At 44.2% G+C, this 16988-nt stretch overlaps 2 protein-coding genes across 7 annotated transcripts in view; both read left to right on the top strand.

Annotated features, from left to right (window-relative positions):
* Nucleotides 1-16988, top strand: part of LOC101970104 (insulin growth factor-like family member 4) — a 51592-nt gene that overhangs the window by 20971 nt on the left and 13633 nt on the right. The window lies entirely within an intron of this gene.
* Nucleotides 1197-5554, top strand: LOC110599480 (insulin growth factor-like family member 3). 5 transcript variants are annotated; one of them, XR_013431208.1, is made up of 6 exons: nucleotides 1197-1808; nucleotides 1978-2199; nucleotides 2282-2555; nucleotides 2744-2812; nucleotides 3524-3585; nucleotides 5353-5554. XR_013431208.1 is itself a non-coding variant. In XM_040279683.2 (5 exons), exons 1-5 carry the CDS (start codon nucleotides 1790-1792, stop codon nucleotides 3600-3602), a joined length of 501 nt encoding a protein of 166 aa, XP_040135617.2. In that variant the 5' UTR covers nucleotides 1198-1789; the 3' UTR covers nucleotides 3603-4407. The 5 variants fall into 5 exon arrangements, 2 of the variants coding, with proteins under 2 accessions (XP_040135617.2, XP_077889388.1); XR_013431207.1 differs by having other exon boundaries at nucleotides 1202-1808; nucleotides 2297-2555; XR_013431206.1 differs by having other exon boundaries at nucleotides 1215-1808; nucleotides 2140-2199; nucleotides 2297-2555.

Genomic DNA, 16988 nt, shown 5'->3' with positions numbered 1-16988 from the left:
TAGGATTAACCTCAGCTGATTTCTGAGTGGAGCACCTTAATTCTTCCAGCACAGAAACGCCTGGGAGGCTCACAAGGAGCTTCTATAAAGTCACTGATATTTGTATCTATTTCAGAAAGGCTGTCATAAGGAAGTCCTTGTCACCCAGTCCTATGGGTTGTGATTAAGATTGAAGCTTTCTCTCACACCCCGCTTAGGTTAATGCTGCAGGACATGAAACTATTCAACTATAGTGTGGCATTTTATATGGCAAAAAAATGTTCTATTATTGTTGGAGTCATTGTGCCCATTTCATTTTGGTGTTCCTCTGCACCAGGGACACAGGGAGCTGGCATCTGTGGCTAGTCTTGCTTTTACTATGTATATAATAAACTATTTTTGGAATCTGGAATATAAAAAAGACTTGTTGGATTTGTATATTTTGTTTTGTTTTACTGATATAATTTATCCGACTTACTCTTGCTTAACATTTGGTTTAATAGAATTTTCTACACAGACATTTTATTTATACCAAGATTAATTCTTCTAGAAATTGTGCATAATTTTCCTCCACAGTTTATTCCCTTCATGTGGGGTTTTCTTTTCCATGTATTATAAACTTGTGGGTTGCTGACTTTGGAGTTCTGAAGTCAACTAATTGATTTAGGACACAGGAATATAGTTCTTCTTGGTCTGTGTAAGCAGGGTGGGGCTGTTCTCACAGGTGGGATTCCTGTTAGGGTTCATGGGCGCATGCACATACACACACACACACACACACACACAAACACGCACAATACGCAAACACACACACACGCACACATACACCTGCCAAATGAGAGGAGGGTCATAATTGCTATGCATATACCAATAAGAACCCTTGCACATCCAGTTTAAGAGAGAACAAAAGGAAGTCTCTCCCACTAAGGATGCACTTGGACAATACCATGCTTCTACTTTATCCCTCCTTAACCATCCTAAGGTTTTCACAGTGAGCTGGGGAGGAAAACAACAGAAAATGAAAAAGCACACCTTAATAGTGCTCCATATATTATCTCATCACACAAATAATAATTGATGGTGACAATCAAATAATACTAAGAAACATAGATGGGGCATTTCTTTGGACAAGGAAGCCTACAAAAAATAAAGGCACTGCCTTTCCATCTGCTTTATGAATCCCAGATGTCTATCCTGTGACTCACTGATCTTTCTGTTTTTACTCTCTGGAGGAATTTCCACAGCCTTCAGACTTCCAAGGTCTTCTAGATCTTGATACAACTTTATATTTTTCCCCAAATAACTCTGAAGAATGATGAACAGAGCAGACTGGGAGGTGGACTGAGCAGGGGTAAAAAGACCCTTTGCAACTTCCAGGGTGAGGAGTGTGAGAAGCCTGGGAACAACCAGTAGCCCATGGGTCATTTGCACACAGATGAAGGAGGACCTGAGGGTTCTTCCAAACTGGGGTTGGAACCTTGATGAGGTTCAAAAAAGGGCTCTTTCCAGATTCACAACTTTGAAAGCTTCTGGAGTAGCATGTGCCCTGGAATTTCAAGGGGATCTCAGAAAAGGGCAGTCAATATCTAACAGATAGAGCAGCTCAATTCATTGATGTATGACATAATACAGTCATACATATGATTTTGAGCAATACCCCTTCCGGTTTCAAGGCTACCTCTGTTGTAATAGGAGGTGGCAAGTTAGGGGTGGGGGTGGTACAAAATTCCTATATAAGCCACAGCTTACAATCCCACAACCAGTTCTGCTGCTGCTTTGCCATCTGCTGCTCCACAGCCTAATTGGAACTATGGTGCTCAGACTCTTTGGTAAGAAGACTCATGCCCCAAGTCAAGCCTGAGTATTATTGCATCCCGAATGTGCCTCTGAATCTCAGACTTAATCCTTTCTTGCCTATTCAGTTCTCAGCTTCCCACCTGATATCCCCCCCACCTCATTATCTCTGACTTTACTGCAATCTCTCTGCCCTCTTCCCAGGGCCCTCCCTACATTTCCTCACCTGTCAACCCAGACCCTAGGACCAAGACCCACAGTTCCTCTCAAAATCCACTCTGAGCCATCACCAGCTCCGTGACATGGTCTTGTGGCCCTGTTCATGGCAAGTCAGCAGAACTCCCAGCACTTTCATTTCTCTTCTAGTATCAGTTGTTCTCTTCATATATGAACTTCTGGACTCATCGGACTCTGAAGGAATCACAGGTGAGGACAGGTGTGGTGAGGAGGGAGGAGATGGCCCTGGGAATGGAGGTGGGTACTAGACTAGTCCTTGGATCCCACCCAGCTCTGACTCTTCCAGATACTGGCCCATGGCTGTGCCAGCCAATTCCCAGGTGTGGGGGTAGGATCTACAACCCCTTGGAGCAGTGCTGCAATGATGACACCATCCTGCCCCTGAACCGGACCCAGCTCTGTGGCTTCAACTGCATCTACTGGCCTTGCTTTGAGCTCTGCTGTCCTGAGTCCTTTGGCCCCCGGAAAAACTTTATTTTGAAACTGAAAGTTCTGGGTGTGCACTCCCAGTGCCACTCATCTCCCATCTCCAGGAACTGTGGCAAGTAAGGACCCTGCCCCAACTGTGGCTGGGGGCAGGGGGGATGGAAGGAGGAGGGCAGTCTGGATGTCTACACCTCCCCTTTTGAGCATCCCTTGCCCTGTGGTCTAATCTCTAGCTCTTATTCAAATCTTTTCATTTGTCTTCTTGTCTGTGATTCATAATTTCTTGTTTTCTCCCTTTTTGCAACAGAGAGATGTTTTCCCAAAGATATAGAAGAAATGCAACTTTCTCTAAGGCCACTCACCAGGAGAGACCGAGGTAGGCTTCAGGATATGTGCAATAGCTAAAGAAATCGGAGAAGAACTTAGAGGGAACTAATCTGAGTTAATTTCCCCAGCAAACTTGTAAAGGGCTACTTGTTGACTAATGACTATTTAGATGTGGTATGTTAATTGGTGAGGTTTCATAGTAGCTTGAGGCCATCAGTTTCCTCTTACCACAATACTGAGTAAGTAGAGCTCAGAGTTTCATTCACTTTCAGATAGAGCTGCCCGGGATAGACATAAGGTCATGGGAATGGGGATATTTGAATGTACAGACTCCTGACACACAGGAGACAAGAAGGAAGCCCCACCCACCCACCCAACCTAACCAACAGAGCTAAACTGTGTATGTGCCAAAAGGAACTCAATCCAAAAGGGGTCTTTCCTGCCACAAGAGACAAAGGGAAGTAGGAACAACTGAAGGAACATTTCTTTAAATAAGCCAATAGGAGAGAGTAAAGCCTAGGGGATGTTGGGGAAGACTGTGTACCCAGAGTACTCAGCCCACGAGGAACCAGGAGGGATCCTGCTCTCTGAAGGATGAAATGTTGGTTGTGCTCAATCTGTGTGTCCCTGGCCACCAGCTACCTGGTCTTGCAAGACCCGTCATTACTTTCTGCTGTTCCTTGTGTCTCTTGGTTCATTCTTTGGGCTGGGATAGGTGAGCGTCTTTCTCACAGCAACAAATCTCTGCATCTTTCCTCAGGCTCCAGCATAGCCATGTTTCTCCTGCCCAGGATGTGATGACCATACATGGTCCACTCCAAGGTGAGACTCCAGACTGACACTCTAAAATGTCAGTCTGCATGGACCTGGCCTGGGATTAGCTCTGCTCCCTGAACCAGTTCCTCTACTGGTTCAGGAATCTTGTCTGACCATCTGCAGTGACTCTGCATTTGTCTCCACTCTCTAGCTTCCTGTTTTCTCAGTTCAACTTCCGGAGCCCCAGAGGCCACCCTAACCCTTTCTTAGGCTCTCTGCAATGTGATGTGTGTCCTGAGGGTTATAGTTATTAGTAGCTACAATTGGAAAAAAAAAAAAAACCTTGTGATTGCCTGGCTTATGACTATCAGGTGACCCACAAGTACTCATTGAACATTAACCACTGAAAGTGGTGTAGCCTGAGAATTTATTGTCATTCAATAAATCCTGACATTGTGGAAAGACACAAATAAATGTGTTTTGTCTGTGTCTCCGGAATAGCTTGCTCATGTCACTAATTTACTCAAATGAGATTTTTCCAGGGTGTATCAGACCTGCTTGTGCATTCATAGAGATATTATCCAAAAGATCCCTAAACCTTCTTCACCCAATGCTGGGAGAAGGGATTTCTGGTGACTATCAGTTTACTGTAAAGTTCACAGAAATCCACATCAGGAATATTACCACCCTCACCTTAGATGTGACCCTTCTGTGGCAGTTGGTGAGCAGAGCAAGCCACTGAAACCACACAGAGTGGAACTCTATTTTCTACTCAAGCTCTTTATAAACATGAACTAGTAATGGACTGAATGTTTGTGCCCTCTCTCAAAGGTCATTTATTGAAGCCTTGAACGATTATGATTATAACTAGATGTGGGGCCTGTAAAGAATTAGTCAACCCATGAAGACCCAAATTTTCAATTCTGCAAATATTTCACAAAATTGACACAAGTTCATTAAAAAACGTTGTAAATTATAATGTAGTGTTTATACATATTACTATATTACTCTTAATTAATATCATATTATAATTATATTATTTTTATTGTATCATGTTATATATTATATACCACATTTTCATTTTCATAGGTGTTACACGTAAAGGACAATGGGACAAAGTGGGTTTTAAGGTTAAATGAGATCATAAGGGTGGAATTACCATCCCAAATGATTAGTGTCCTGACGAGAAGAAACATCTTCTCTCTCTCTCTCTCTCTCTCTCTCTCTCTCTCTCTCTCTCTCTCTCTCGATATATATATATATATCCCTCCCTCCCTTCCTACATGCACACAAAATGCCATGCATATAAGAAAGAATGAAATCCTGTCATTTATGGAAACATGGATGAAACTGGAGTCACTATGTTAATTGAAGTTAAGTCTGGCACAGACAGATACCACTTGTTCTTACTCTGGAAGCTAAAAGAGTTGGCCACATAGTAGTAGAGAGTGGAATAGAGGACCCTAGGAGCCAGGAAGGAGAGGGGAGGGGGGCACAGTGAGAGGTGGATGAGGGCTCCAGAACAGTGGGGAGAGGGAGTGGTTAGTTCTAATGTTATATAAAAATCTACACCAATCACCTACATATTCCAGAGTAAGTAGAGGAGGAAAGTCTGAATGTTCCCAGCATGTAGAAATGATCATCTGAGGACACAGAAATGCTAATCACCCGGCATTTGATTGTCTATTTGATCATTTGGATAGTATTGTAATGTGATCCTCCTTCCTTCTGTCTGCCATCGAAAGTCTATACAGAAGCTCCACCTAGAGGTTCTATGGCAGATAGTATGCATCGTGTCATCAACTAACACAAAACATGTCAATTAACTTTCAGGAGAGTGACCTGTCTGAAAAGCGAGTATAGGAGCTGATCCAAGGAAGTCAGGGTCCACTGCAATGTACTAAGAAGACTGAAGCCCTGCTGACGGAGACCACCCAGCTGCATCCTCACTGCCTCTTTTCCCTCCTGTTTTGAGGAGCCAGCCCCTCTATCTCCTTCCAGAGTGACTTTGAATAAACTTTATTTCCCCTACCAACACCTGTCTTGCATATATATATTTGTACCTGAGTGATAGGAAGCCTGAACGTTGGTTTCCATTACATTTTGTGCATATATATTGATTTGAAGTATCTGATTGTATTGATTTGAAGTATCTAATTCAATCATCGCATACTTATACACATATTAAAACAGTACACTGTTCCCTGTAAATATGTACAATTATTATGTGCCAATTAAAAATTTTGTTTTAAAGAGAGAGTGAGAGAGGAGAGAGAGAGAGAGAGAGAATTTTTAATATTTATTTTTTAGTTCTCGGCGGACACAACATCTTTGTTGGTATGTGGTGCTGAGGATCGAACCCGGGCCGCACGCATGCCAGGCGAGCGCGCTACCGCTTGAGCCACATCCCCAGCCCTAAAATTTTTTTAATTAAAAAAAAAAAAAAGGTCCATGAGAGCACACAGGAGAAGGTGGCTGTCTGCAAACCAGGAAAAGAGCCCTCACCAGAAACTGAATTGATGGACACCTTGATTCTAGGCCTCTCCTCCTCCAGGATTGTAAGAAAATATTTGTCTATTGCTTAAGCCACCCAGTCTGTGACGTTTTGTTCTGGCAGCACAAGCTGACTCATAAAGTATCTTAATTACATATCTAGAAGGAGGAAAGACTAAAATGAATTAAAGTGCTGGTTAGTAAGGAAGCCGCAGCCATTCATTTGGGCCAGGATGTGTTATGGGGAAAAAACCTCAACGAACTTCCATCTTCACTTGCTCTTAGTTGACTTAAAAGTCACTAATTTGTGATTTCACACAGCTGGGCAGTATTATTCTCCCACTATGTTTTCTGTAGATAACATCTCGCATGTGGGTTTTGATAACAATGATGTCTAAATTACTATTCAGGGATTTGAAGGCTGCTTTTCCTGAAAACACCGACTCTTCTAAACTATGACTTTCATCATTCATAGAAAATTCAGCCTGTCCTAAAAGTCCTAGTCCAGTACCTATACCTCTAGTAATGTCTCTTGGGGTTTTAGAATTTGGCCAATTTTCATATACTCACCATAAATGTTATTGCGATTGGAGACTAATTGCTTTTGTGCATTTTGAATAAAAAGATTCAACTTCAAATCTTTGAGCATCCTTTACAAAGTCAATAGTGTAGAAGTAAATCTAAGGTAGGAGGAAGTGCTGCCTAGCATGTACCAGGCCCTAGATTCCATCCTCAGTACCAAAAAACATTATAAACAAAAATGCATTTCTAAAATAATGTTGAAGTAATCTAAAGGAAGACAGGGGAAAGTAGAGATGTGCAAAGATCAAACAGAAAACAAACTAATAATAATAATAATAATAATAGACAGGCTTAAGTCAACATATAAACAATTGCATTAAATGTAAATGCTCTAATTACAGACAAGCCAGTCATGGTGGCACAGACCTGTAATCTCAGTGGCTCTGGAGGCTGATGCAGGAGGATCACAAGTTCAAAGCCAGCCTCAGCAATTTAGCAAGACCCTAAACAATTCATGGAGAGCCTTTCTCTAAATAAAAATAGCAAAAAGGGCTGAGGATGTGGCTCAGTGGTTAAGCACTGTCGGGGGCTGCTCTGGAGAGGAGCTATGCACACACCTTTAGGTCCTGAGTAAGAGGTCCTGAAGTTATTGCACTCTGCAATACATTGGGCTTTACCTCTGCTTGAATAATGAGGTGTGGCTCCAGGAATGGAGGTCACCCTGTAGGGTTTCCAATCCTACCCCTTACCCTTTTTCGGGTAGAATGTCCCATGGAACAGTACCCCCGATAAAAGGCGAGCCTCAGAACGTGCCCCTTCACTCTCACCAGGTTCTCATGTCTTTCTCTTGCTACTTTTTGTCAGAGCTTGAGACCCAGAGATGGGGAAGCCTTCCTGAAGCCCCCAGGAAAAGGCATTCCATGTCTGCATGGTCTTTTCATGTCACCCCAAATTCACCCGAGTGACTTTAGTTCAGTAGCCCACACTGGATGAGGGCTGCAGAAAGCAACTTGGGTTCAATCTCCTGTATCAAAAATAAATAAATAAATAAATAAGCATGTTATGTGTAAGAAATTCACTTCAAATATAATGGTAGATTAAGTCTGAATGGCAAGTGACTTACCCAAGACAGAAATTCAACCAAGAGATTTTATGGGGGGCTGCGGGAAGGGGAAGAAAGGAGAGGGAGAGGGCAGAGAGAGCCTGAGCTTGGAAGCTTCAGCTTAAGAAGGGTTGCTTGGTGGGTGCTGATTGGCAGGGGACTCAGGAACAGTGAGCAGACACTGTGTCGGGGGGGGGGGCATTGGTGGAGAAAACTTTTGAATTTGGCGCCCTTCAACTTGGTGCCATTTGGAGAAGGAGGGGAGGGGTAAGGGATTACGTGATAGTCTTCTCTGAGATGAAAACTTAACTTCAGCGGGGAGAAGCCAGATGGGGGAGATAAAATCAAAAAGGCAAGGTCCCCCCACACACCCAACAAGGTTGACATAATAAAGTAAAAGGATGTAACAAGATATAACATTAATAAATAGCAGCCCACTGAAATAAAAAGCAACATGGAAGAATCTTACAAACATGCTGAGCTAAAAGCAGAACTCCATTGCATGGCTGTACCACAGTTGTTCACCCATTCACCAGTAGGAGGGCATTGGGTCGGTATGGCCCTGTGTCTTCCTACCCTGCCCCCACCTCCCCTTTTGACTCCTACTCCTCTTCTCCCTCAACTTTCCTATTTCTCTGACTTCTTTGTCCCTTGCTGTCACTTCTGCTGTCTCTAATCTCCCCACCTCACCCCTCCTCCTGTTACCAAAAGCTAGTCCTTGTCCCCAATGCCAATCCAGTAATGAGAACACAATTTTGAGAAAAAGGAAAAAGAAGGTTTATTTATTTGCTAGTAAAGAGAAACATAGGGAGCTCCTGTCTCGGAGGCTGTGATTCTTCTCAGTAGTGCGAGCAGGGGACTTTTTAAAGAGATGATTCAAAATCTACATTCTTCGTGTTCTCTGTCGGAGTTTAATGCACTTGTTAATTTAGGAGATGGTCATTTCTGAGATCTCCTGGTATCATCCCCAAAGTCTGAATTACTTTGTTCCTATGGTGGGTGAGTACTCAAGGACAGATAAGTCTGTTTAAAATGGGGAAGAAAGGTAATCTTGTTTCCCTGAGATTAGGAGGGGGAGAGATTAGGGAGGAGCATGGAGAGAGGAAGAGAAAAAAACAGGTCCATTTTAAAACTAAGTTGCAGCGGCAGAGCAGCAGAAAGTAGGCCACTGTTACACTCCCATCATCTCCCCACTCCTCTGCTACCCACCTCTCTCCATCTCTCCCAGTCTCTCCTGGGTTCATTTCCTTGCTTTCTAGGAAGTGTCCCCTAAAAGCTCGTGTGTGGGACAATGCAGGCAAAATGATTAGATTATGAGAGCTGTGATTTATTTGATGGATTAATAATTTGAAAGAAGTAGGATACTGGGTGGTAACTGTCTGCAGGTGGGGTGTGGCTGGAGGGAGCCAGTCTCTGGGGTGTTCCTTGGGGGTTTACATCTCCTTCTCTGGCTTCTTTCTCACTTGCTCTCTCTGCTTCCCGCCTGCCTTAACTGGAGCAGCTTCTCTCCACCATGTGCTTCTGCCATGATCTTCTGTTTTCCCTCCAGCCTAGAATAATGGTCTCCGACTTGCAGCCCACAGCCCGTCTCTCAAGATCCAAGATGCTAAGGCTGCCTGTAGTCCCCTTGGGAAATTTTCATCAGGCCTCTGAAGGCAGGACCAAGCTGTGCCTGAAGAAAAAGTCCAGGAAGGGTGTCACCAGGCGGGCTTCTGTTCCTTCTGGTGCTCAGTGATGTTCATGAGACTCCACACATTTTTTTTTTTAATTACCTTTCTGGAGCATGAGAACCTCAGTGCCAGCCAGGGAGGTTGGAGGCAAGTCTGTCACCTATTGTAACCATGGTCCACTTTAGCTTTGAATATAGCCCTTGCTGCTCTGCCACTGCAATTTATTTTTTAAATGGACTTTTTTTTCTCTTCCTCTCTCCCTGCATCCCCCTAATCTCCACCCCGCAGCCTCAGGGAAACAGCATTACCTCTCTTCCCCATCTTTGGCAGAATTCTCTGTCCTTGAGCACACACTCATCTTAGAAAGGAAGTAATTCAGACTTCAAGGATGGCACCAGAGGATTTCAGAGATGACTGCCTCCCAAATTAACAAGCGAATTGCAAATTCCCCCGTGGATAGTAGCTTTTTAGTCACCTTTTTAAAAGCTCCCTGTCCCCCCCGCCCCATGTACACAACCACAGCCTCTTGGACAGGAATCCCCTGTGGTTCTCAGTTGCTCGCAAAGTAATCAACTTTCTTTTTCCTTTTTCTCAAAACTGTGTCATTATTGGATTGGCTTTGGGGCATGGACCGAGCTTTGGGTAAGAGCATTGGCAGCTGACTCCTGCAGGGCTCAGTGATCATGGGAGCCTTCCCCGAAAAATATCCCAAGTCCCTTTTGGGGGGCGGGCAGCTGTTTTCTCAGCCCCACTGTCTGGGGCTGAGAAACAGTAGGAGGGCGACCTCCTGTGTCCAGGCTGCCAGCAATGTACCCTGGCCTTGGAGACCTAAATCTGAGCTAGTGACCTCGGGGCCAGTCTTCGGGCGCCACGTGGCGGCCACATTTATATCCTTTTCTCACATATCATTGGCAAAGCTGGCGGGATGGGACCCAAGAGCGGTGCCCAAAGCAGAGTACCAGGAGGCGCAGCAACAGCAGGTTCCTCCCATATTGGTCCCCAACTGGCGTGGGAGCAATTCATGGGCATGGTACCTACAAATACCTGGGCGAGTGGATTTGCGGGCCACGTGGGCGGGGCGGGTTGCTCTGAGCTAACTATGGTCCAGGTCAGGAGCTCCCCTCTCCCAAAATTTATCCAAATTCAGAAGCAAAAACAAATCAAAATCCCATTGCTCTTCCTCTTTCTGATCTGTTGTCCTTTCTGCAGAGAAACTATTCAGTTTCTGGTCTAATTTTCTGGAGGATTCAAACAGGAGTTAAGACTTCAATTGATCATAGGTTTTGGTGCCCACAGCCACCACAGAGACAGACAAGAGGATTTAAAACATTCAGTCCCAAGTTTTCAATCTTTGGATTATTTCAGTTAACATAGGTGCATTAAAATAGGTTAGAAATAATCCAGAGTTATATATTACATTAATATTATTATATAATAATTATTATAGTATAATTATATTACTGTCATTACATGATTGCATTATATATGACATATATAAGTTTTTATAGGTGTTCCACAACAGGGGCAATGGGACAATATTTAATTAGCAAATTAGACTTCCATACTATCTCTTCTGTTAGTAGTTATCCCTCTCTATCCCAGAAGGATTGGTTCTGGTACGCTGTGGTAGACACCAAAGTCTGTCGGTGCTCAAGTTCTTCAAATAAAAGAGTATATAGCATCTATATATGATCTACATAATCTTCCCATATTTGGGGAGATAGGTACCAAAGATTGAATTCAGGGGCACTCAACCACCAAGCCACATCCCTAGCATTGTTTTATATTTTGTTTAGAGACAGGGTCTTACTGAGTTGCTTAGTGCTATTGCTGTAATCCTCCTGCCTCAGGCTCCTGGGCCACTGGAATTACAGGCGTGGGCCACCATGCCCAGCTACCCATATATTTTAAGTCCAAATTTCTTGTAATATCCAAGGCAATTTAAATGTTATATAAATAGTTGTTATGCTGTAGTATTTAGAGAATTTTGACCAGAAAAGTCTGTACATATTCACTACAATTTCTTTTCTATTGCATGAGGATGCAGAATTTGAGGATAAATACAACAGAAAAATATTTAGGTGCCCAGTGTGTGTCAAATATATATTAAAAACAGAGATATGTGGCAAAAAGGGCAAACAAGGTTCTTGCTCTTATAGGAGCCCTTTCTTACCTGTGGAAGAGAGAAAACAGGGTATATAAATACACTGATAAGTTTGTGACTTATGTACCTTGATTATAGGGGTGTTCCCTGCAGGATTGCTAGACCACACCAGCTCTGTCTCTTCTAGTGTCCCCTTGAGCACTCACCTGTTGTTCCTGCTGCACAGAAGATGTGAGGACAAGTTCTATGTCCTGTCACTTATATTCAAATTAATAAACTTAAATTTATCATATTTAGTTATAAAAAACTAAGAATTCACAAGACCTTATGGAGAATCAGTGAAGAAGTGAATGAAGAGAAATTTCCCAGATTAAGAATGAATGGAGGGCTGGGGATGTGGCTCAAGCGGTAGCGCCTCGCCTGGCATGCGTGCGGCCCAGGTTCGATCCTCAGCACCACATACCAACAAAGATGTTGTATCCACCGAGAACTAAAAAATAAATATTTAAAAATTCTCTCTCTCCTCTCTCTCTCTAAAAAAAAAAAAAAAAAAAAAAAGAAGAAGAAGAAGGTTACGTTTAATCCAGCAAAAAAACATCCCAGTGTTCTTAGGACAAATTCCTGGCCTGTGTGAAAAGGAATTTGTGGACATTTCCTTGTTCAATGACTTTGAAGGATAGATTAACAAGCAACTTGGTCTTTTGAACAATGACTACCAAAAGTGGGGCCCAGAATGAGCGTTCCTGATTGGTGAGAGACAACACTCCTCGCCTGTCTACATGTCCAGGGTTCCTGCATGAGGGTCTGAATTCAGCACCATGGACAGAGCCCCATTCATTTCCCACGCAGGTGGCATCTTGTGGCCAGAGAATAGAAACAATGGAGAAGTTCCCCACTTTGGGTCTTAAGAACATGTTCAGGGATGACAGAGTAGAGGGTGGATATTAAGTCAGTGAGCTCTGCAGAGACTAGAAGATGTACAAATCATTGAACACACCAGGTGTCAGTCTCCTGCTGCTGCAGAATCAACTATTCCTGCATCCTGTGGCCTGAAACAATCCCCTTTATGATTGCTGGAGTCTATAGACCATGTGGATGGCTCTGCTTATCTGGGACAGGCTCAGTGGGTCCTGGCAGGGGTCACCCACATACCATGCTCAGTTAGTGGTTCTGTATGTGTGCTGACTCGAAGCATTCCTGACCCATAATAATAACAGGTGAGGATGGCCAAGCCTGATGTCTGAGCCTGCGACTCCTCTTCCGGTGTAAACTGCAACACCCCTTCTGTTTAATGGGGCCTTCCCAGTGCAGAAGAAGATGGAAGTGAAGTCACAAATGGTGGCAGACCATTTCCACCATGCCTACCAGACAATGCCCACACCATGTGGTCACTTCTCCAATAGCCGCATCAATGCAAACTTGGTGAAGTTTCTACCCGATTATGCAGCAACCCGCAGTCCCAAGTCATATGCCCAGGTTTACCACAGTTAAAATGCTGCCTCTGAGAATGGCATCTCCTAGACTGAGGTTGTAACACTTGTTTTAAAGTGGCAGCGAGTGTTAAACCCTGCAACTGTGTGGGACCCACGTCGGAGAAAAGGCAAATAAATTTAGAAACAGTTCCCCTTTTCCCATGGGGTGGGAGGATCTCATGACAAACTGTTGCATTTTCAAAAGCTAATTGTTTGATTAAAAACTCAGAGGCATTTGAATCCCCTATGGTCCATTTTGCTGCCTGGTAAAGACCGTGCCACAAAGTCTGAGAACTTTTCCTCTGGTCCCTGTTGAATTTGGCTAAACTCCAGAGTTTTTCACCTTCATATTCAACAAGCCTAAACAACCATTTACCTGTCTGAGATTTTATTAGTGGGACTGCAGCAGCCGATCGCAGAAGTTGAGAGAGAGAGAGAGAGAGAGAGAGAGAGAGAGAGAGAACGAACAGGGTGTTGATATTTATGGGATCAACTTGGGGTGAAGGGAAGCAGGGGGAAGTGGGATGTTACTTCTTTATTGGCCAAGAGTTCTCGCCACTTCAGGGATTGGAGGTTCGCCATTCAAAGTTCACACCATTCACAGGGATTGGAGGTGATGGTTCATGCGCCATTCATAGTTCGCGCCATTCAGTGCGTCAAGGACCTGAACTCCGGGAAGAGAAGCGCTCTGGGCTCCATCTTTACCAACATTCCTCCATTTTTTGTTTTGGTGTGGGGGCATTATGCTGCATCTGGCTACTTCCTGCTGAGTAAGGGCATCATTTAGAGGGAGGGAGATCAGTTGGTTGGAGAAGGAGAGCCAGGAGGCCTCATATCCATGTGCTGAAGGCATGGATTGCCTCCGGGGAGAAATCCATGAACTGCTCTGTAACCACAAATTGTTGGCTATAATGAGCCACTCATTGAGGTGGCTGGGTGGGAGGATAAGCCAACTATCTTCCTGTAGGGCTTTTGTAAGAATTGCATGCATCAGAGGGTAACAGATGTTATCTTCGCTAGGAGGAGGATCAGTGGTACAGCGTAAGCCACAAACCTGCAGCTATGAAAAGAAACAAGAGACAGCATTAATTTCTGGCATGTCGTCCAGTCTGTAGGGCTGGCAGAAAAAAGGCCTAGGCCCAGGAGAAGGCAGATTAGAACATATAAAGCTAGACACAAAGGGCTTATTTCTTTGGAATGGTGGGGTAGAGATGGCCCTTTGGTGGAGTTGTCATTGGGTATCTTCATCTTTCAGCACCTGGTGGAGGTTTCTCAGGTTGAGTGGATGTGAGTGTTGTCTGGATCGTTGGAAAGTAGCTGGTAATCCCTGAGGAGGAACTGATTGAAAGTTTGGTTAGAGATTTTGTTAATTTGTCCTTGAAGGAATTTTAAAATGCAAGGAAGGCACAGAATAAAAAGACCTCAACTAGAGATCCCAGCATTGGGAGAATCCAGCGGATGAGGGGGTTTGTGAAGAGGTCCCAGTAGGATTGTTGTGCCAATTGCAGCGTTCTTTTTTCTAGTTGTTCCTGTAGCTGTTTAATCTATCTTTCACTATCCCTGACTGATTAACATAAAAACAACATTCTTCCTGTAAGAACAAGCAGAAGCCTCCTTTCTCCGCTGTGAGTAGATCTAAGCCTTGGCGGTTTTATAGGACCATTGCCGCTAGGAAATCTAATTGATTTTGGAGGGTAAGTATGGACTCAGCCACCTGCTGGAGGTCATCTATGAACAATTTGGACAATTGGTTTTGGTATGTGAGAGAGACAGTCAAACCTGCTGTACCTATTGCCAAGTCTGCTGTAATTCCTAAAGTAGCAAGGAGAGGTATGAATTGGATCGTCCATTTGGGTCTTATGTGTGTCATGAGAGGGATTGGTATTTCTGTATCTCCTGGAACTATATCTACATAGGGAAACAATAGAACAAGAGTACATGTGCCTGCCCAGTCAGGGGTCAGACAGTGGTATACAGTTGTCCCACATAAACGTGATGCTTTGGAGACTCTTGGGCAGTGGGCCTTACTACCTTTTGGTAGAGAGTGTTTTTGTTGACATTGCTTCTCAGATGAGTTTCCTACTGGTACATTTCCCAAAGACTGAAAACATAATGGAGCAGCTTGGTAGAGAGGGACACCTGAGAGTTTGGCTGTGGTGTCTTGAGTTGAAGGGGTCTCATTGAGTGTAGCCTGAGAACTATTTATCGGATATGCTATTAGTTTTGGGGATCCAGTTCTAGCCTGCAAACACAGCCGACATCCCTGTCCATAGTTTGTATTATTAGTAGCCTTTAACAGATTGAGAGAGATATTGACAAGTTTAAGAGAGAGAAGAGGATCTTTGACTGTTTTTGCCTTAACCACATCAGGCAGCCAATTGGATATATCAATCATCCTCTTCCAGCAATAATTCCTGTTGAATATCCAGCCACTTGGGCATGGTGTGGGGGGAGCCGGGCCCAGGTTTTTCCCAATGGCCATCCAGTATCTATTGTTATTGTGCTCACAGGCCTGGGGATCACTGTGGTAGCAGTCTTTTGGAGGGGTTTCATTGAAGAATTTAAGACTCATCCTAGGAGGAGTTTGGCTGCAGTTCATGGGACAGGATGGTACAGGGTTTAACCTTCCCTGCACTATGCTTTGAAAGAGAGTTGGCAGGTATAAAGCCAGTAGACATAGGTCTAAAAAGGGTGGGGATGTACTGTGTTGTTGTGGGTTCCTAGATCCTATCGGGAGGCCTATTCTCGTGTGTGTTCTTCTCCTTCAGAATGGAAGGGAGGGTAGTGTGTGACTGTGAAAAATGGAGCTTGAGAGGGTTATCTGGGGATATTTCACAGGTAAATCTGGGCAATTGTGGGATCCTCCAAGGTTGGGAGCTATAGTGGGATTGTCCTCTGGAGGGCATGCCACTGGTTTTAACCTAGAAATATGAATCCAGGGGGTTAGTTTCTTCACTCCCTGTTGGGGTTTTGCAGTATTGGATGTACGCAGGACCACCCTAATGACTCTTCCTATTTTGGGGTTGGGGGGATCTTTCCCCTGGGGAAGAAAAGTAGAACCATCCACCTGGTTTGAGGGAAAAGGAGGCAGCTGAGTTCTCTGGATCTGGAAGCAACAAATCTTGTTGCTTCCATAGCTCAGAGTGCATAAGGAAGAGGAGGGGAAGAGCATATTGGTCGGGGAGGGGCCAAGGCTCTGGTGAGATTCCCAGGAGAAAAGAGGACGACCATACATTATCTCAAAGGGGGAGGCAAGGGATGGCTTTTTTGGTAAAGACCTCAGGCGTAGTAGGGCAAGAGGGAGGAGCTTAACCCAATCTAAACGAGTCTCTAAAGACAGCTTTGTTACGATGTCTTTCATTGTGCGGTTGGCTCACTCAGCCATACCTGAGGCTTGAGGGTGATAGGGACAATGAAAGTGCCATGGGATGGACAATGTCTTTGTCACATTCTGGGTTACTTGAGAGACAAACTCAGGCCCATTGGGCATCCCAAACTGAGGAATTACTTCGGTTAGGAAGATGTTGGCCACTGTGGTAGCCCACTTATTTGAGGTGGGGAACGCCTCTACCCAACCCGAGAATGTGTCTATTAAAACCAGTATGCATTTGAAGTTTTTTACTCTGGGCATGTTGGTGAAGTTGATTCCCCAATCTGCCCCAGGAATATGGCCTCTAGCCTGATGAGAAGGGAAGGCTCTGGGTTTTAAAGATGTCTTGGGCTGTGATTTGCTGTATCACTTCTTTATCTTGGGGAGTCAGAGCAAAGAAAGAGTGGAGAAAGGCTTTGAGAATCTGTGGATTGGTGTGGAAAATGGAGTGGAGGTAAGTAAAGAGGGCATATTTAGGTGGGTCTCCATTATTGGGTAATGTTGGAGAGCACGTGGCAACAAGAGATCCGGTGGGGTCTGAAAGGGCAGCTGACCTGGCTGCCTGATCTGCTTTTGAATTCCCCTGTGTGACGGACGAGGAGTCATTTTGGTGTGATCTTTGCAATGGACAACTCCAAGTTTTTTAGGAAGCTGGGAGGCTTGTAGTAGCTGGGTGATGTATGTGGAGTTGGTTATAGAGGTGCCCTTTGAGTTCAGGAGACCTCTCTCCTTCCAA

Source organism: Ictidomys tridecemlineatus, chromosome 15 (assembly GCF_052094955.1).
Source record: "Ictidomys tridecemlineatus isolate mIctTri1 chromosome 15, mIctTri1.hap1, whole genome shotgun sequence".
Taxonomy (NCBI): Eukaryota; Metazoa; Chordata; class Mammalia; order Rodentia; family Sciuridae; genus Ictidomys; species Ictidomys tridecemlineatus.
This window is presented reverse-complemented; position numbering and strand designations above follow the sequence as displayed.